The sequence below is a fragment of the Pan paniscus genome, chromosome 23 (assembly GCF_029289425.2).
Source record: "Pan paniscus chromosome 23, NHGRI_mPanPan1-v2.0_pri, whole genome shotgun sequence".
Lineage (NCBI taxonomy): Eukaryota > Metazoa > Chordata > Mammalia > Primates > Hominidae > Pan > Pan paniscus.
Window position 1 is genome coordinate 38791913 of NC_085927.1, and position 20194 is coordinate 38812106.

General features: G+C 44.9%; 2 protein-coding genes across 2 annotated transcripts in view; one reads left to right on the top strand and one right to left on the bottom strand.

Moving 5' to 3' along the window:
* Positions 1–20194, top strand: part of CCDC117 (coiled-coil domain containing 117) — a 49218-nt gene that overhangs the window by 20542 nt on the left and 8482 nt on the right. The window lies entirely within an intron of this gene.
* Positions 1073–7099, bottom strand: XBP1 (X-box binding protein 1). The gene is given in 6 exon segments (XM_003820174.6): positions 1073–2245; positions 2560–2643; positions 2646–2705; positions 3590–3718; positions 5571–5667; positions 6807–7099. Coding segments are annotated over 6 exon segments (1155 nt in total). The 5' UTR covers positions 7034–7099; the 3' UTR covers positions 1073–1687.

Sequence of the window (20194 nt, forward strand, 5' to 3'; positions counted from 1 at the left end):
ATAAATAAGTAAAGTCCTGTAAAACCTTGTAAGATTTCCAAGGAAAAGATGCTATGAAGGATGAGGAGGTTATCAAGTCTTTGGGAGTTGTATTAATATCACTAGGATTCTTTCTTGAAGAGGTTTATTTATTTATTTATTTTTTGAGACGGAGTCTCGCTCTGTTGCCCAGGCTGGAGTGCAGTGGCGCGATCTCCCCTCACTGCAAGCTCCGCCTCCTGGGTTCACGCCATTCTCCTGCCTCAGCCTCCCAAGTAGCTGGGATTACAGGCGCCCGCCACCACGCCTGGCTAATTTTTTGTATTTTTAGTAGAGACAGGGTTTCCCCATGTTAGGCAGGATGGTCTCGATCTCCTGACCTCGTGATCCACCCGCCTCAGCCTCCCAAAGTGCTGGGATTACAGGCATGAGCCACCGCGCCTGGCCGAGGTTTATTCTTTGATGAAACAAATTCTTGAGTAAATATAATTCTGGAAGAGATTAAAACCCTTCCAAAGTGGAGTAGGAGATAATAACTAACTTTCCAGTGTTTAGGATGGTGCCTAGCGTATACTAAATGCTTATAATGCATCGTCTCTTTGAATCTTAACCTTTAGAGATACCATTATCCAACTTTACAGATGAGGAAATAAGTGATTATATATAACCCCTGGGTTACCCAGCTTACCAGTGGCAGAGTTGAAAATAGGGAGTTTCAGTCTAGAAAATGCTCTTAATTCCCATAATAAGGGCAAGAGAATCTCGATATGTGATGGTGTGTCCTTGTTTAACATTTATAAGATGGTGTAGCAAATAGTGGTTAGGGTTCTAGCTCTTCCACTTACTAGCTGTGATATTGGTCAGTTAGGCTCAAGAATCTGTCTCAGAAAGATAGTAACTGCTCAAATTATAGCTGATATCACTTATGGCAGTCCAGAATTAAAGCAGGCAGTAATTAAGGTGGAAAAGCCTTCAGTCACTTTAAAAAGCATTAGGCTCACTTCAGTTGGATTAATTCCTACCACAGCACACAGATAAACATCTAGGGAGAAAACAAGACTTACGGCCCTTAGAAGAAATCAAACAAGGGTGCTGCATTGTACCTTTTAATTGCATGGGTAGTTTTAAATAAATGGAGAAAGCACCTTTCAGAAGCTACACTAGCAGGAAAAAATTCCATCAAGCATTTACATAGTAAATTTCTATAATTTCACAAAAGATTCTTGATCTTACTTGAAGTATACATGAGGGAAAGAGCCCCCTCAGCAGGTGTTCCCGTTGCTTACAGAAGCAAACTAAAGGACCTAAAACTGGAGGCAAGCCAGGATGCCAAAAAGGGGGAAGAGAAATGATAAAGAACCATTCATAAATTCCATGTCTACTTCAAGACATTTGTCTAATGACCCTTACATAATAAGTATTTTAGGGAAAACTACCACCCTTTTAAGATAAAAGTACAATCTTAAAAGCTGTAGTTCTCAATTATAGTAATATTTCTTACTTCCAGTAATATGTCTCAATACCTTGGGCCGCTGGATGTCAAAAGACAATACCTGGGGGTCATCTATGAGATCTGAACAAATAGAGGAATTATCTAGGACTGTATACTCTCTATTTTGGCTTTTTGAATGAAGCACAGACAGGCTTCTCTGCTATCCTCCAGGCAGTGTAATAGTCAAGGAAAAGGGCAACAGTATTGGATCATTCCTTAGACACTAATCAGCTGGGGAAAGAGTTCATTGGCAAAAGTGTCCTCCCAAGAATGGTTTACACCAAGCAGAGAGGACATGTCACTGAAGGGGGAAAGGGAACCCCCGTATCCACAGTCACTGTAAGCATCCAGTAGGCAGGAAGATGGCTTTGGGCAGTGGCTGGATGAAAGCAGATTTGAGATACTCAGCTCCGGAACGAGGTCATCTTCTACAGGTTCTTCCTTCACTGAGACAATGAATTCAGGGTGATCATTCTCTGAGGGGCTGAGAGGTGCTTCCTCGATTTTCACTACCACATTAGCTTGGCTCTCTGTCTCAGAGGGTATCTCTAAGACTAGGGGCTTGGTATATATGTGGTCAAAACGAATTAGTTCATTAATGGCTTCCAGCTTGGCTGATGACGTCCCCACTGACAGAGAAAGGGAGGCTGGTAAGGAACTGGGTCCTTCTGGGTAGACCTCTGGGAGCTCCTCCAGGCTGGCAGGCTCTGGGGAAGGGCATTTGAAGAACATGACTGGGTCCAAGTTGTCCAGAATGCCCAACAGGATATCAGACTGTAAGAGGCAAAAATTAAATGAAGTACAACTGTCAGAATACAATGGAAAATCTAACTGGAACACTTTGTACTGGGTTCCATAATGTAAATTAGTCATTATGTGATAAGATGACCTCGGGACCCACCAGACCCATTTATCTACACTTCACTCCATGTCCTATATTACCTGGAACTAGGAAGGTAGTTGATGTTCACCTCCAACCCCACCAAAAACTAACTTCAACCCTCATCTGTCTAGTTAGGGATGTCAAGCATCAAACAGATGGAATTAACTGGTTATATAGCTCTTTAATAAGTCAGAATGATCCCTACCTCTGAATCTGAAGAGTCAATACCGCCAGAATCCATGGGGAGATGTTCTGGAGGGGTGACAACTGGGCCTGCACCTGCTGCAGAGGTGCACGTAGTCTGAGTGCTGCGGACTCAGCAGACCCGGCCACTGGCCTCACTTCATTCCCCTGGGAGGAAAGACCAAAGTGAATAAACAGCTTCAAGTGCCCAAGGAAATGCTTGCTAGACAGCTGTGATTCTCAACTTTAAAGAATTACTTTTCAAAAAGATTCTAGGGTTAAATTGCTATAGAACTTTATTATCTAACAACATTATTATTATTGAGAAGAGCAAGATAAGATATTTGCCAGTTCTGCTTGAATCCTTGCCTGGAGGAGGAAAAATGTTTCATTGTGCAGGAAATGTATAAGGAAGCCTTACCTCCCTTTTCTCATCTCTTGAGGACTTAAAAGTGGAAATAACAATGGTTCGGGAAAGATTTCAGCTGTAAAGAATGGTTTTCTAGTTTTCTTGAAATTTGTCCTGAACATTACCTTCACAGAGTAAAACTGTGCTACTGTCAATCTTAGACCATTTGATTGTTGTCACTGAATTTGCCATAATCTGTAGACTAAAACTCACATACCACCCTTCTCTTACCGCAGAGGTATCACTATCACAAAGAATCCTTTCCCTACTCATTCATATTCATCAAAGAACTACTTTAATTTTAGTAGCGTTCAAAGTCTGGTTTGAGTGGCTCTCTTACTTTGGTTCTCCTTAATGATTGCATGGTAATCTTGTTGGCTACTGCATTTGTTAGTACTTGTTCTTAGGGAGCCATGTAACTTGTTTTCATTATTAGATCTTAGTACTGTTCACTACACACTTAAAAAATGAGTGTCAAGTGCCTTTAGGGGAAGAACACTCTGCCTACATGAAAATGTCTTAAAACTGAAGGAAAATTTCAAGAACGCTCTTGATCAGAAGTCCAGACTGTAAACAAAATCGCTGGGTCATGTCACTTGGAACCAGTACTCACATGAGGCACCAAATAAAGGAGATGATTTACCTTGGCTTCCGCCTCCTCTTCAGCAACCAGGGCATCCATCCCCAAGCGCTGTCTTAACTCCTGGTTCTCAACTACAAGGCCATGAGTTTTCTCTCGTAAAAGCTGATTTTCTAGCAAAAGTTTTTGGTTCTGGAAGAAAGTTCATAAGAGGCTATTAAAACATCTAATTATTTCAGTTAAGAATCTACCTGATTCAGTATAATTGGTTTCCTTTCCTTCTTGAACTTTTGGAAAACTCTATGCTTGTGGTGTTCATAGTAGGTTTTAAAAAGCTAGGCCATAATTATGGAAAAGCAAGCTACTTAATAAGTGCCACTTCATGGGGTCAAGAATAACACACTGCTTCCAACTACTAATACTGACTTCAGCAAAGGGTGACTTGTGGCTTTAATGTAGATATAATTTTTTTTTTAAAACTATCTTGGCCAGGCTCGGTGGCTCACGCTTGTAATCCTAACACTTTGGGAGGCCAAGGCAGGTGGATCACCTGAGGTCAAGAGTTCAAAACCAGCCTGGCCAACATGGCAAACCCCCATCTCTACTAAAAAATCCAAAAATTAGCTGGATGTGGTGACCGGTGCCTGTAATCCCAGCTAATGTGGAGGCTGAAGCAGGGAGAATTGCTTGAACCTGGGAGGCAGAGGTTGCAGTGAGCCGAGATTGCACCACTGCACTCCAGCCTGGGCAACAGAGTGAGACTCCATCTCAAAATAATGATGATGATAATAAATAATATAAAATACAAATAAATAACTATCTTGAACTGGCAGGTAATAATAAAAGTGGTAGTGGTGACTATAAATCCAAAATAAGTTAAAAAAAATCCCTGCTCCTGACTCATGATTCTTAGAAGAACCAACTAATGATTAAAACTTTAAAAAGCTCAATATATGCAAATTGACCAAGGGGTTAAAAAAACAATATAAATAATCTCTATGTATTCAAGATGTGTAATTGGCAACAATTTAAGATCGATTAACAGGTGGACCCTAGAGGGGGAAAGGAACCTTTAGTGAATTTCTGGCCATGCCAGGAAGAATGTAAAGTTTAAGCAATTATTTCCTATTAGCCCTTGCTAATTTCTTACTACAAACTCAATAAACATTGTTAAATCCATCTACTTTGAGATACATCTAGCACCAAATGCCACAAAGTCAATCACTTCTGCCCTCAACAAGCTTCACCACTTCACCAACTGTCTGTCCTAACTTAGATTAACTTTTTTTTTTTTTTTTTTTTTGAGACAGGGTTTTTGCTCTGTCGCCCAGACTGGAGTGCAGTGGCATGATCTCGTGATCTCAGCTCACTGCAACCTCCGCCTCCTGGGTTCAAGTGATTCTCCTGCCTCAGCCTCCGGAGCAGCTGGGATTACAGGTGCCTGCCACGACACCCGGCTAATTTTTGTATTTTTAATAGAGATGGGGTTTCACCACGTTGGTCAGGCTGGTCTCGAACTCCTGATCTCAAGTTATCTACCCACCTTGGCCTCCCAAAGTGCTGGGATTACAGGTGTGAGCCCCGGTGCCCAGCAAACTTTTTTTTTTTTCTTGAGACAGAGTCTCACTCTGTTGCCCAGGCTGGAGTGCAGTGGTGCGATCTCAGCTCACTGCAACCTCCCTCTCCCAGGTTCAAACAATCCTCCCACCTCAACCTCCCGAGTAGCTGGGACTACAGGCACTCACGCTTGGCTTTTTTTTTTTTTTTTTTTTTTTTGGTATATTTTTGGGTAGAGACGGGATTTTACCATGTTGGCTAGGCTGGTCTCAAACTGCTGGCCTCGAGTGATCTGCCCAACTCAGGCTCCCAAAGTGCTGGGATTACAGGCATGAGCCACCATGCCCAGCCTAGTTTAACTTTTAATCACATATTCAATTGTATTCTAATAGGGGCTGAAACAACTTGGGATGGGAAGCAAATATCAGAACATTCACCAAGGAAGGGTATACAATGGATAAAAGAGTTTGACCTTAAGTAGTTTTACCTCTTCTTCTAAATCTACCACTTGCTGTTCCAGCTCACTCATTCGAGCCTTCTTTCGATCTCTGGCAGTCTGAGCTGCTACTCTGTTTTTCAGTTTCCTAGGAAGAGAAGGAACATACCACACTGAGTCATATCAAACCTTATTTATGTCTTTATTTGAAAACTTTACCAGCTGGTGCTTTCATTTTTATTTACAGTATAAGACAGACTAATGATAAAATACACTTCAGGCTCCTCCCCTCAATAAAACAAAATAAAAAATACAGTCTTCTGTCAATCTAGCTCGAAGACCTGCTTTATTCTCTCCTATATTGCATCATCCGTCCACCTCAGACTCACCCCCGTCACAGCACTGGGGCTGGACACACACACTATTCATCTTGCATCATAAGGAACTTTCCTCTTTCCCCATCTATTCCCCCGCTGCTTCCTGTCTCCAGTTCTCTTAAACAGGATCCAACCTGGCCTCATTAATCTAGTGAAGGCTGCAATCTTGCTATGACATCAACCCTCCGTCCCCAAGTCCAATTTAGAAAAGGGAGAGGCTGATGCCACTCCCTGATCTCTAGTGTTGAGATCCTAGGCAGTGACCTGCTGATGGGTCCGTGTCTGTTGGAGGAGACACTTTTTTTTTTTTAAAGAATTAACTCAGAAGAGACACTTCATAAATCACAGAAGGCACAATGATCACAAAAGAGTGAACATTTACGGAGGACTACGTGCTAGGCACATTATATCCAAGTCTCAATCTCCCCAAAGACCTCATGAAGTAGGTTCCATTTTAAGAACGCAGATACTGAGCTAGACCAGTGAGCCTCGCAGAATTCCCAGCCCTTTCAACAGCTCTGTTATTTCAGCTCCGCGCCTCTCCAGAAATAGCAGTAAACCAAAACAGATTATTCGACCTCATGTCCGAGTTAAGAGGCTGAACCACCAGTCTGCGGCCACACAGCAAGAGGGCCTGGAAGACAGGTGCCCGCATCCCCAGCTCTGGTCATCTCTAACGAGAGAGTTAAGAAGTACAGAAAAGAGCCCTGGGCCGCCCTAGGTTCCCAGCGTGGCGGATCCGGTCAGTCGGGGCTTCCTGCCCCGCCCCGCGCCACGCTGGCACCGACCCGCCAGGCCAAAGGCGACGGAGCCCTGCAGGGCGGCCAGTGCTGGGTCCCCGCTCCCGGCCCCTGCCCCTGCCCCTAGTCCCGGCTTCAGATCTGGCCCCAGACCCCGGCCCCTCGCCCACCTCCTCAGCGCCTTCTCCTCGGGGCTCAGGTGCGTGAGGCGCTGTCGCTTGCGCGCCTGGGGCAGCCCCCCGCTCGCTGCCTCCGGGCTGGCCCCTCTCTGGGCTGGCACCATGAGCGGCAGGGCCTGGCCGGCCGGGGCTCCGGCGGCGGAGGCGGGCTGCCCCGACAGAAGCAGAACTTTAGGGGTCCCGTCGGCCGGGTTCGGCGCGGCTGCCACCACCACCATAGCTCCAGACTACGCACCGCGCGCCGCAGCCGCCCAGCGCCCAGCCTCGCCGCGCCCGGCCTTTCTACGGTCGTGGCCCTCCGCGATTGGCCAGCGTCGCGTGACGCACGGCCGAGCTCGGCGTCCATTGGTCCGGCCTGCCCGGCGGGGCGTTTCAGGACCGTGGCTATGGAGTCCGGCGTGGCAGCGGCAATCCCTGGCCAAAGGTAGTTGGGGTCATTTTCCGCGAGGGGTTACCTGCGGGAGCGTGTCCTCCACAAACGGATTTTCCCCCCTTAAGCGGACTTATTTCCATCCGGAGTGACAGAATTTAATTCCAAACCGAGAGCTTTCCAGACTGACGAATTTTTACCGGGACTAACAGAGAATTACCTCAGCCTGACAACATTTTATCTCGTGCGCCACTTCGGGCTCCGAGTGGAGCCGAAAGTCGAGATAGAGCGCAGTTGGGCCTTGGGTTCGAAAAGACTGGACAGAGGTTTCAGTGAGCCGAGATCGCGCCACTGCACCCCGGCCTGGGCGACAGAGCGAGACTCCGTCTCAAAAAAAGAAAAAGAAAAAAGCCTGGAAATTCTGCGGAATAGAAGTCTTTGAGAAATGAGATCGTGCCCTTTAAAACTAAGTTTAACAATAGTGAGGGCTTAATAAACGATAGGTGTTATCTCTGGGTTGGAGGGGAATACCTTTAATTTTAGTTTTTCGTTCCATTTCTAAACTTTGTACTATGAGCGTGCATTTTTTTAAATTTATTTTATTTTTTAAATAGAAACGAGGTTTCACTGTGTTGCCCAGGCTGATCTCGAACTTCTGAGCTCAAGTGAACCTCCCGCTTCGGCCTCTATTATTTTTATTTTATTTTTTACTCTTATTTTTTGAGACGAAGTCAGGCTCTGTCACCAGGCTGGAGTGCAGTGGCGAGATCTCAGCTCACTGCAACCTCCGCCTCCGGGTTCAAGCAATTCTCCTGCCTCAGCCTCCCGAGTAGCTGGGACTACGGGCGCCCGCCACCACACCCGGCTAATTTTTTGTATGTTTAGTAGAGGCGGGGTTTCACCGTGTTGGCCAGGATGGTCTCCATCTCCTGACCTCGTGATCGCCCGCCTCGGCCTCCCAAAGTGCTGGGATTACAGGCGTAAGCCACTGGGCCCAGCCTCTTGTTATTTTAAATGAGGGGACAGGAAAACGTCACATGTAGAGACTGAGACCCCGGGGTTGACCCTGAGCCCCCTCTCCGAGGGGAGGTCGAGGTTCCTGCCTGGCCATTGTGGCGTGAGGGTGGCCAGGTGTTTGTGAAAGAGGGGCCCCCAGAGAGCAGCACGGGAGCGATTTATACACACGAATATTAACATGGAGAAGTCCGAGAAACCCCCGTAAATATGCCTGTCCACTTTTTTTAAAGCAAATTACAAAATGTGAAATTCCCCAGAAATGCACAGCAATACCTTCTCTAACAAGTAATTATTGCTTCCTCCTCTGCGGGCAGCACTATTCCAGGTTCTAGGGGTGCAAACAGTAGTAAGACTGCTACCTGGTATTTGGAGGATATGCAAAAAGTGAAATGTTAAGATAGCAGGTTCCTAAGTAATTCTTTAGTGTTATTAAGTCGGATTAGCTGGTCAATTGTATTTTGGTAGGGAGGGAACAGGATGGGAAAAAGAACTAAAAGCAAGTCCATCTCTTGATATCTAAGCCCTCTAAAGGGACATAGTTTTGGTTTTTGCCAGGACTGGGCCACGAGTCTCCTAACGTGTTTTCTGCCTCTTCGTTGGGAGGGAAATCAATGATTTTTTTTTTTTTAACTGGGCTGTCCCAACTCCAGAGCCTCCTGAGCACGTGCTGTCCTGTGGGTTGGAAAAGAGGTGGGGGTGATTGGAGTCTCTGCCGGACCAAGAAACCAACTTCCTGTTTAACTCTCATCAGCTTGGGCCACCTGGGTTCTGATGTGCCTTCAGATGTGGGGAGACTTACTCCTGGCCTCTGAAATGTTTTGGGAGAAGTCTGGAGGTGTCTTCTAGCCGAGACCTACAGCTTCATATTAAAAGACCTTGGAAAGCTGTAAGAGGCTGTTAGAAAAGTCATGTCATGTCATGCCACCTGTTACGTTTTATTTTTTGATGCCTTTTTTTTCCTTTTTTTTTTTTTGAGACTGGGTTTTGCCACGTTGCCTAGGCTGGAACTCCTAGGCTCAAGCGATCCTCTTGCCTTGGCCTCCCAAAGTGCTGGGATTGCAGGCAGGAACCACAGAGCCCGGCCCTTTTCATTTATTAAGTGAACATTTATTAATGCCAAGAGAATGTCTTGCACTGTGTAAGAAAGAAAATGCTGGAGGACCCTTTTAGTCCAGCAGGGTGTAGTGAGTAACTGAGTAGAGAAAGCACAGGGTGTGGGATGGGGAAAAAAGCTTGATGAATTGCACTTTGATCTTAGTTAATGGGATATTGAAATTCACTTCCCCAGCTTGTTTTCAAGATTTTTATATTTTTGACAAACACTTTAAATCATACTAAAAACAATAATTTGACCCACTACAGATTGCTGTCCATGCAGTCTTGAACATGTGAGTCCAAACCCTTGGACAGTTTCATATCCTCTCTATAAAATGAGCCTGGTAATTCTTGCATCAGGTGCCATAAGTGTTTAAAAATATTTACTAGACACCTGTGATAAGAGCTATAAAATATATAAATTACAAAGTTCTCGGTCTTTGAGGCCAAACGCGGTGGCTCACACCTGTAATCCCAGCACTTTGGGAGGCCGAGGTGGGCAGATCACCTGAGATCAGGAGTTCGAGACTGGCCTGGCCAACATGGTGAAACCCAGTCTCTACTAAAAATACAAAAATTAGCTGGACATGGTGGGGGGTGCCTGTAATCTCAGCTACTGGGGAGGCTGAGGCAGGATAATGTCTTGAACCTGGGAGGCAGAGGTTGCAATTAGCCAAGATTGTGCCGTTGCACTCCAGCCTGGTCAACAGAGTGAGACTTTCTCAAAAAAAAAAAAAAAAAAAGTCGTTATTCAGAAAGAATCAGTCAGGAAAGGGTGGACAAAACAGGAACAGAAATAAATAGGCATTCCAGAAAAGATAAGGGAAAACAGAAAAATACTGTACACTGGTAAGCAGAAAACAAAATAACATGGCAGGAATAAGTCCAAATATATAAATAATAAAACATAAATGTGAATGGGTTATATTATCTTCTTAATCATGCTGTTTTGTTTTATGTATGTCTCTTTATAAACAACATATAGCTGGCTTTGGGGTTTCTCAGAGCTTCTCTCTTTTAAGAAGAGAATATAAATCATTTGTATTTATTTTTGATTATTTATTTATTTGGACTTATTTCTGCCATGTTATTTCACATTTTTTGTTTACTATATTTCTCAAGGCAGGAGGATTGCTTGAGGCCAGGAGTTCAAGACCAGGCTGGGAAACATATTGTGACCTTGTCTCTACAAAAAATTTAAAAAAATTAACCAGGCGTGGTGACTTGCACCTGTAGTCCCAGCTGCTCGGAAGATGGAGGTGGTAAGATCCCTTGAACCCAGGAGTTCGAGGCTGCAGTAAGCTATGAGCTATGATTGAACCATTGTACTCCAACCTGGGAGACAGAATGAGCTCCTGCCTCTAAAAAACAAAAATTAAAAAAAAAAAAAAAGGAAAATGACTTACCAGCCATTTTTATGTTTATGGAAATGTTTATGGAAAGAAAGCATATGTAGCAATATTAATATGAGACAGAATTTATCATAAAGGCATTAAAAGGACAAAGAAGGATATTTCATGTTGATTGAAGGTACAAGTTACCATATATACATCTTTATGAACATAGCAACATAATTTTGAAATGTATAGGCCTAGTATGTCGGCTCACACCTGTAATCTCAGCACTTTGGGAGGCTGAGGTCAGGGGTTCAAGACCAGCCTGGTCAACATGGCGAAACCCCGTCTCTATTAAAAATACAAAAATTAACTGGGCATGGTGGCACGTGCCTGTAATCCCAGCTACTGAGGAGGCTGAGGCGAGAATTGCTTGAACACGGGAGGCAGAGGTTGTAGTGAGCCAAGATCAAGCCACTGCACTCCAACCTGGGTGAGGGACACAGCAAGACTCTGTCTCCAAAAAAAAAAAAAAAAAAAAAAATTAGCTGGGCTTGGTAGTGTGCACTTGTAGCCCCAGCTGCTCGGGAGGCTAAGGTGGGAAGATCATTTGAGCCCAGAAGATTGAGGCTGCAGTGAGCCGAGATGGTACCACTGCATTCAAGCCTGGGTGACAGAGTGAGATCCTGTCTCAAAAGAAAAAACAAAAGAAAATTGGCTGGGCACGGTGACTCATGCCCGTAATCCCAGCTCTTTGGGAGGCTGGGGCGGGGATCCCCTGAAGTCAGGAGTTTGAGACCAGCCTGGCCAACATGGTGAACCCTTATCTGCCGAGACCAGCTCGGTCGGGGAGACCCTAACCCAGCAGTGCTAGAGGAATTAAAGACACACACACAGAAATATAGAGGTGTGAGGCCAGGCGTGGTGGCTCACGCTTGTAATCCCAGCACTTTCGGAGGCCGAGGCAGGCGGATCACGAAGTCAGGAGATCGAGACCATCCTGGCTAACACGGTGAAACCCCATCTGTACTAAAAATACAAAAAATTAGCCGGGCGTAGTGGCGGGCGCCTGTAGTCCCAACTACTCGGGAGGCTGAGGCGGGAGAATGGCGTGAACCCGGGAGGCGGAGCTTGCAGTGAGCAGAGATTGTGCCACTGCACTCCAGCCTGGGCGAGAGTGAGACTCTGTCTCAAAAAAAAAAAAAAAAAAAAGGAAATATAGAGGTGTGAAGTGGGAAATCAGGGATCTTACAGCCTTCAGAGCTGAGAACCCTGAACAGAGATTTACCCACATATTTATTAACAGCAAACCAGTCATTAGCATTGTTTCTATAGATATTAAATTAACTAAAAGTATCCCTTAAGGGAAATGAAGGGATGGGCTGAATTAAAGAAATAGGTTGGGCTAGTAAACTGCAGCGGGAGCATGCTCTTAAGGCATGAATTGCTTATGCTATTGTTTGTGGCTTAAGAATGCCTTTAAGCGGTATTCTGCCCTGGGCAGGCCAGGTGTTCCTTGCCCTCATTCCCGTAAACCCACAGCCTTCCAGCTTGGGCGTTATAGCCATTATGGACATGTTACATTGCTGCAGAGATTTTATTTATGGCCAGTTTTGGGGCCAGTTTATGGCCAGACTTTGGGGGGCTTGCTCCCAACAGCTATCTCTACTAAAAATAACAAAAATTAGTTGGGCGTGGTGGTGGGTGCCTGTAATCCCAGCTACTCAGGAGGCTGAGGCAGGAGAATCACTTGAACCCGGGAAGGGGAGGTTGCAGTGAGCCGAGATCGCACCATTGCACTCCAACCTGGGCAACAAGAGTGAAATTCTGTCTCAAAAAAAGAAAAGAAAAGAAATGTATAAAACAAAGACTGAAATGATGAAAATGATCCACAAATCACAATGGGAGATAAATACAATTCTCAGAATCAACAGAGGAAGCAGACAGAAAAAATTTGAACAGTACAACTTTCCTCCCAACCAAGGACTTATGTTTTTTCTTTTTTTCGAGACAGAGTCTCCCTCTGTCACCCAGGCTGGAGTGCAGTGGCGCGATCTCGGCTCACTGCAAACTCCGCCTCCCGGGTTCAAGCAATTCTCCTGCCTCAGCCTCCCGAGTACCTGGGATTACAGGCGCCTGCCACCATACCCATCTAATTTTTGTTTTTTTAGTAGAGACAAGGTTTCACCATGTTGGACAGGCTGGTATAGAACTCCTGACCTTGTGATCCGCCCGCCTCGGCCTCCCAAAGTGTTGGGATTACAGGTGTGAGCCACTGTGCCCAGACAGGCCTATGTTTTTTCAATTAAGAAACATTCTCACTTTTTTTTTTCTTTTTGAGATGGAATCTCGCTTTGTTGCCCAGGCTGGAGTGCAGTGGCACGATCTCAGCTCACTGTCTTACTGCAACCTCCAACTCTTGATTCTCCTGCCTCAGCTTCCCGAGTAGCTGGGATTACGGGTACAAGCCACCAAGCCTGGTTGATTTTTGTATTTTTAGTAGAGACAGAGTTTCACCATGTTGGCCAGCCTGGTCTGGAACTCCTGACCTCAGGTAATCCACCTAAGTTGGGCTCCCAAAGCGTTGGGATTATAGGCGTGAGCCACGGGACCTGGTGAAATCTTTATATTTTCATTTCTCTTGGGTAAATACCTATAAGTGGAATTGCAGTATCATATGGTAAATACTATGTTTAAATTTTTTAGAAACTTAGCAGCTTTCCAAAGTGGCTATAGGTTATACCATTTTACATTCCCACCAGTGATGTACTGCTTTTTTATATTGCTATTATAGATTGTTATTTAACTTTTTCATGGTTGTCCAACTTCTTATTGTTTATGTTGTATGTTTTTCCCAACTGGATTTCAACAAGCTCAGACGCAGAAGCTAGGGTTATTCGTGGTTCCATTTTTTGTGTGTTCTGTGCTTACGATAGTGCTGAGTACATACTTGGCATTCAGTAAATATTTTCGAATGACTATTGAATGGTTACATTATCTGCAATATGCTTTATTTTATTTTATTATATTTTGAGACAGGGTCTTACTCTGTCACTCAGGCTGAAGTGCAGTGGCATGATGTCGGCTCACTGGAGCTTTCGCCTCCCGGGTTCAAATGATTCTCCTGTCTCAGCCTCCTAAGTAGCTGGGATTACAGGCATGCACCATCATGCCTGGCTAATTTTTTTTGTTGTTTGTATTTTTAGTAGAGACGGGGTTTTGTTACATTGGCCAGGCTGGTCTCGAATTCCTGACCTCAGGTGATCTACCCGCCTCACCCTCCCAAAGTGCTGGAATTACAGGCATGAGCTACCGCTCCCAGCTGAATGAACTCATTTTTTTTTTTTCTTTTTTTGAGACGGAGTCTCACTCTTGTTGCCCAGGCTGGAGTGCAATGGCGCCATCTCAGCTCACCCCAACCTCTGCCTCCTGGGTTCAAGCGATTCTCCTGCCTCAGCCTCCCAAGTAGCTGGAATTACAGGCATGTGCCACCATGCCCAGCTAATTTTGTATTTTTAGTAGAGACGGGGTTTTTCCATGTGGGTGAGGCTGGTCTTGAACTCCCAACCTCAGGTGATCCACCCCCCTCGGCCTCCCAAAGTGCTGGAATTACAGGCGTGAGCCACCGCTCCTGGCCCTGAATGTACTCATTTTAAAGCACTAAGGCAACAGTTCTAGTTACCTACACAGCACCTATTATACTTTTTCTTCCTTATTAAAAAAAACTATTTTGTTCAAGATGCCCACTTGAAAACACTCAGCTTCCAGACTCCCTGGAGTTTATGGATAGTTACATAATGTGGTTCAGGCCAATGTATACATACGTGGAAGTTCTAGGCACAGATGATTCCAGGAAAGTTTGTTAAGTGGAGGAGACTCAACTGGGAAGGCTTTCACCTTTTGCCTGTTGCTCTTTTCCTTTTTTCTCCTCTTCCTTGCCTGGAATGCTGATGAAACTTCCAAAGATTGAGAGGTTCAGCCGCCATCTCACAAATATGCGGATTGGAGTCACATGCTAAGGATGTCAGAGGGGAAAGACAGAAGGAGTCTGGGCTCCTGATGGCACCATGGAGTGGCCATTTAGCCCTAGACTGCCCATTTCCAGATGTCACATTACATAAGAATTATAATTGCTGTGGTAGCTGGGTTCTTGTTACATGCCATTAAATACAGTCCTCGCTTTTACTGACAATTTTTTTTTTTTTTTTTTTTTCTGAGACCGAGTCTTGCTCTGTCGCCCAGGCTGGAGTGCAGTGGCGCAATCTCGGCTCACTGGAAGCTCCGCCTCCTGGGTTCACGCCATTCTCCTGCCTCAGCCTCCCGAGTAGCTGGGACTACAGGCATGCGCCACCGTGCCCGGCTAATTTTGTGTTTTTTAGTAGAGATGAGGTTTCTCCATGTTTGTCAGGCTGGTCTCGAAGTCCCAACCTCAGGTGATCAGCCTGCCTCGGCCTCCCACAGTGCTGGGATTACAGGCGTGAGCCACCGCGCCCGGCTTACTGACAATTTTACCTGCCACATTGCCCTTCCTTAGATTTCCCAAGTACCGTCTTTGTTCTCATCAATAAGCTACCAGCACTGCTGAGGAACAGGTAGGCTTGAGCAGGACAATTAGAAGTAGGTGGGACCCAGGCACACAATTTTTATCAGTGGCACTTTCTTCTGATACCAGGAAAAGAGGTGAGTCGTTCCACATTATAGTCATTCCACATCACTATTTTGTGAATGGGAAAATTAAGGTTCAAAGGGAAAAAAAAATCAGCTTAAGCATACAGATTACATCTCCAGCTTATCTGTCCATCCCTCACTCCTGTCTTACCACTTCCCTGAATTATTCTTCTCTGTTTAGTTTGCCTGGTAAACCCCATTTCTTCTGTTTGTTTAAACTACAGTTTCTCAACCTCAGTGTTATTGACATGTGGGGCTGGACAATTCTTTGTGGTGAGGGGCAGCTCTGTCCCTTGTAGGTTGTTTAACAGTATCCCTGGCCTCTGCCCACCAGATGCCAGTGGCACCCCTCCCCTCCTCCAAGTTGTGACAACCAAAATGGTCTTTGGACATTGCAGAATGTCCCCTGGGGGCCAAGATCTCCCCCACTGAGATCACTACTCTCAAGTCAGGTCAAACACCACTCCAATCTATACCTGCTTTGTTCCCACATGTCCCCCACAAACTTCCAGCATAACAGCTGCAGCACTGTTACCTGTCTGTATCTCCAGATTACACTGTATGGTCCTTGAAGGCTCTTTGACTCATTTCTGCATCTCCCTGTTTATTGACTAAATGAATTTTAAAATTGTTCGGGAAGCCAGGTATGGTGGCTTTTGCCTGTAGTCCTAGCTACCTGGGAGGCTGAGGCAGGAGGATTACTTGAGCTTGAGCCCAGGAGTTCGTGGCTGCAGTGAGCTATGATCATGCCACTGCACTCCAGCCTGGGCTATAGAGCGAGATCCCATCTCTAAATAAAGTAAAATAAAATAAAATAAAAATGGCTTGGGCAAAGAATAGGAATATAATTCAGGAATTCTGGGTCCCTGATGCCATGATTTCAACACTCATTGTAAAGGACTCGTGTCCTATGCCTTTGCTTGGCATTGTATTTTATAGATTCCAATGCTAGAGTCAAGAGGCAGATTCTAGCAAGGAAGGTATGTTGCTCATTGTTTTAAACATACCAATTAATGGAAAAAGAGGCCGGGTGCAGGTGGCTCACACCTATAATCCCAGCACTTTGGAAATCCAAGGCGCGCATATTCCAGGAGTTCTGGACCAGCTTGGGCAACAAAGTGGGACGCTGTCTCTACAAAAAATACAAAAATTAGCTGGGAGTCATGGTGCATGCCTGCAGTCCCAGCTACTTGGAAGGCTGAGGTGGAAGGATCACTTGAGCCTGGGAGGTCCAGGCTGCAGTGAGGCATGGTAGTGGTAGTGCCACTGCACTCCAGCTTGGGTGACAGAGAGAGACCCTGTCTCAAAAAAAAAAAAAAAAAAAAAGAAGAAGAAGAAGAAAAAGGAAAAGAATGCAAAGAGTTTAGGAAAACCTTTTATATTCTTACAAAGAAAAATGAAAAACTCTTAAATGTTTTGGGAGAGAATGAAGAGTAAATTTCTATACAATATTTTTGTTTCCTTGATGGAATCAAAGTTGAGTCAATCTCGCAGAAAATGCTGTGTACCCTCTTCTCAGTTCTAACTTCCTCGAATGTTGTCATCTTAAATTATTGTGTTACAGCCAGGCGCGGTGGCTCACACCTGTAATCCCTGCATTTTGGGAAGCCAAAGTGGGTGGATCACGAGGTCAGGAGTTCGAGACCAGCCTGGCCAATATGGTGAAACCCTGTCTCTACTAAAAATGCAAAAATTAGCTGGGCTTGGTGGCGAGCGCCTGTAGTCCCAGGTACTCAGGAGGCTGAGGCAGAAGAATCACTTGAACCTGGGAGGCGGAGGTTGCAATGAGCTGAGATCGTGCCACTGCACTCCAGCCTGGGCGACAGAGCAAGACTCCATCTCAAAAAAAAAAAATTATTGTGTTACATTTGTCATAACCAAGAAAAGGTCTTAAAAAAAAAAAAAAAAAAGAAAGAAAGAAGAAAAAAGAAAACAACTTGAATGCATAGGACTTCATTATTCTCCAGAAATGGATGAAGTCATTTTGGTTTGCTAGGACTACTGATCCCGTATTTCCAATTTTATTAGTATATTTCTAAAGAAAGACATCTACAAACCGTTCAAATAACGTTGAGACGCTGAGTGTGTGGGCAGGAAATCCTCTTGGTTATGTTGACGGGTGTTTCCTTCGGTCCTGTGGCTGCCCACCACTTTCTGGAAAAAAAGTTGCAAAACTTCCTGAAGTTCACTTGTGTGCACTTGGGTTCTAAGAAATTCAGTACCTCTTTGGCATCTACAAAATGCTGCAGTTCATTTGCCCAGTCAATTAAAAATGACACTAAAAGGGCATGACAACAAAAGGAAAAGATTCATTCAAAAAATGCGAAGATATCGCATGGCTCTTTTTCACTTGGCACTGACCTGGCTCTGCATCTGGTTTTGCTTTTTTTTTTTAAAAGAAAGCACAAACTCTCCATTGTTGGTAACTATTCTTTATGCTGAGGTTCAAAGGTAGCAAGAGAAGCAAGCTTTATCTTGTTTGAGAGAAGCTTAGCCGGATGCGGTGGGTCATGCCTGTATCCCAGCACTTTGGGAGGTTGAGGTGGGCGGATCCCTTGAACTCAGGAGCTCAAGACCAGCCTGGGCAACATGATGAGACCCCATCTCTACAAAAAATACAAAAAATTAGCCAGCCATGGTGGCGTGCACTGGTAGTCCCAGTTTCTCAGGAGGCTGAGGTGGGAGAAACACCTGAGTCCAGGAAGTCGAGGCTGCAGTGAGCCGTGATCATGCCACTGCATTCCAACCTGGGCAACAGAGTGAGACCCTGTCTCCAGAGAAAGAAGTTAAAGTGTTGCAAGCCCCCTTCAGTATTCCTATAAGAAAGAAAACCAGTTCATTGGTACTGAAATTTTAAACTTTTTATTTTGGCATAATTTAAATGTACAGAAAAATTTCTTTTCTTTTGAGACACAGTCTTGCTCTGTCACCCAGGCTGGAGTGCAGTGGCACAATCCCAGCTCACTGCAACCTCCTAGTAGAGATGAGGGTTCACCATGTTGGCCAGGCTGGTCTTGAACTCCTGACCTCATGTGATCCACCCGCCTCAGCCTCCCAAAGTGCTGGGATTATAGGCATGAGCTCAGCCAAATGTACAGAAATGTTTCAAAGCTAGCACAGATAATTCTCAGGCACGCCCTCACCCAGTTCCGGTTTCCCCTAATGTTAACAGCTGACACCACTGTGGCACATTTGTCAAAACTGAGAAACCAACACTGACACATTGCTAGGAACTAAACTCTAGTCTTTATTTGGATTTCACCAGTTTTTCCTTTAATGACCTTTTTCTGTTCTGGGATCCTGCATTGATGTTAATTACTTGGCTTCCGGATAGTACACCTACTTTTGCAGAATGTTTCATGTTTAATTTCAGCAAACCGTATTTATCTGAAGAGCTTAATTTACTCAAGTTCACTCTTCTCAGACACACACCCTGGGGCTTTGACTGCAAAATGGTAACAACTGATCCCTCCCTCCCCCTTTGGTGAGGTGGCTTAGGCTTTAGGTGATGCTGAGAATTTGTGCATGATCTGGCTTCTAGGAGACTGAATTTCCTGAGAATGAATTAGGGACTCTCAGCATTTTAAAAAATATCCTGTTTTTGTTTTGTTGTTTTGTTTTGAGACAAAGTCTCACTCTATCACCCAGGCAGGAGTGCAGTAGCGGAGTCTCAGCTCACCACAACCTCTGCCTCCTGGGTTCAAGTGATTCTCCTGGGTCAGCCTCCTGAGTAGCTGAGACTACAGGCACCTGCCACCATGCCCGGCTAATTTTTTTTTTTTTTTTTTTTTTTTAGTATTTTTAGTAGAGACGGGGTTTCGCTATGTTGGCCAGGCTGATCTTGAACTCCTGACCTTAAGTGATCAGCCCGCCTAGGCCTCCCTAAGCACTGGGATTACAGGCGTGAGCCACTGTGCCTGGCCAAAATATCCTCTTATTTATAGCTGACTTTGCACATCTGATATTCATGTGGGATAAGATAGCAAGCTGTACTTTTTCTGTTCTTTCTTTTTTTTTTTTTTTCCATGAAAACAACCACGATTTATGTGGTTCCAAGAGCCAGCTGGATAAAATATAGACCCATTCTGTTTTGGTGAATAAAGGTGATATGAGAAGAAAAAACCTCCAGGAACAGAGGAAGAAGTATAATTATGTTTGCCTCAGAGAAAACCGGGAGAGAAACCATTCATCTTCCATTCATTCGTCTTCCATTCCCAGACCTTGGAAGAGTAGTCACTGTAACATGGGGGCTAGAAGCATTGGCTTATGAAATAGACAGGCATAAGTAGGTTTTCAGCTCCACCACCTAGCTAGGTAACCTTGGACAAGTTGCTTAACCTCTTTGAGCCTCAGTTTCCTTGTCTCCAAAATAAGGGCTGAGCTTTGAATAAGATCCTGTATTTAACACAGCACATGACATAGAGAAAACACATATTTGTTACCTATTATTATTTCCAAAGACAGTCCACCCTAATTACCAACAGGCATTCCCAAACTCTTCTTAGTCTATCATTAATCTCATCCTTTCTTCCATCTTTAGATATTTGGTAGCCAAGGGCTGGGCGCAGTGGCTCACGCCTGTAATCCCAGCACTTTGGGAGGCTGAGGCGGGTGAATTACTTGAGGTCAGGAGTTGGAGACCATCCTGGCCAACATGGTGAAACCCCGTCTCTACTAAAAATACAAAAATTAGCTGGGCATGGTGTCGTGCACCTGTAATCCCAGCTATTCGGGAGACTGAGTTAGGAGAATCATTTGAACCTGAGGAGGTGGAGTTTGCAGTGAGCTGAGATCGCACCGCTGCATTCCAGCCTGGGTAACAGAGTGAGTGAGACTCTGTCTAAAAAAAAAGAAAAAAGGAATTTGGTAGGAAAGAAGTTTGACCGTTCCCAGAG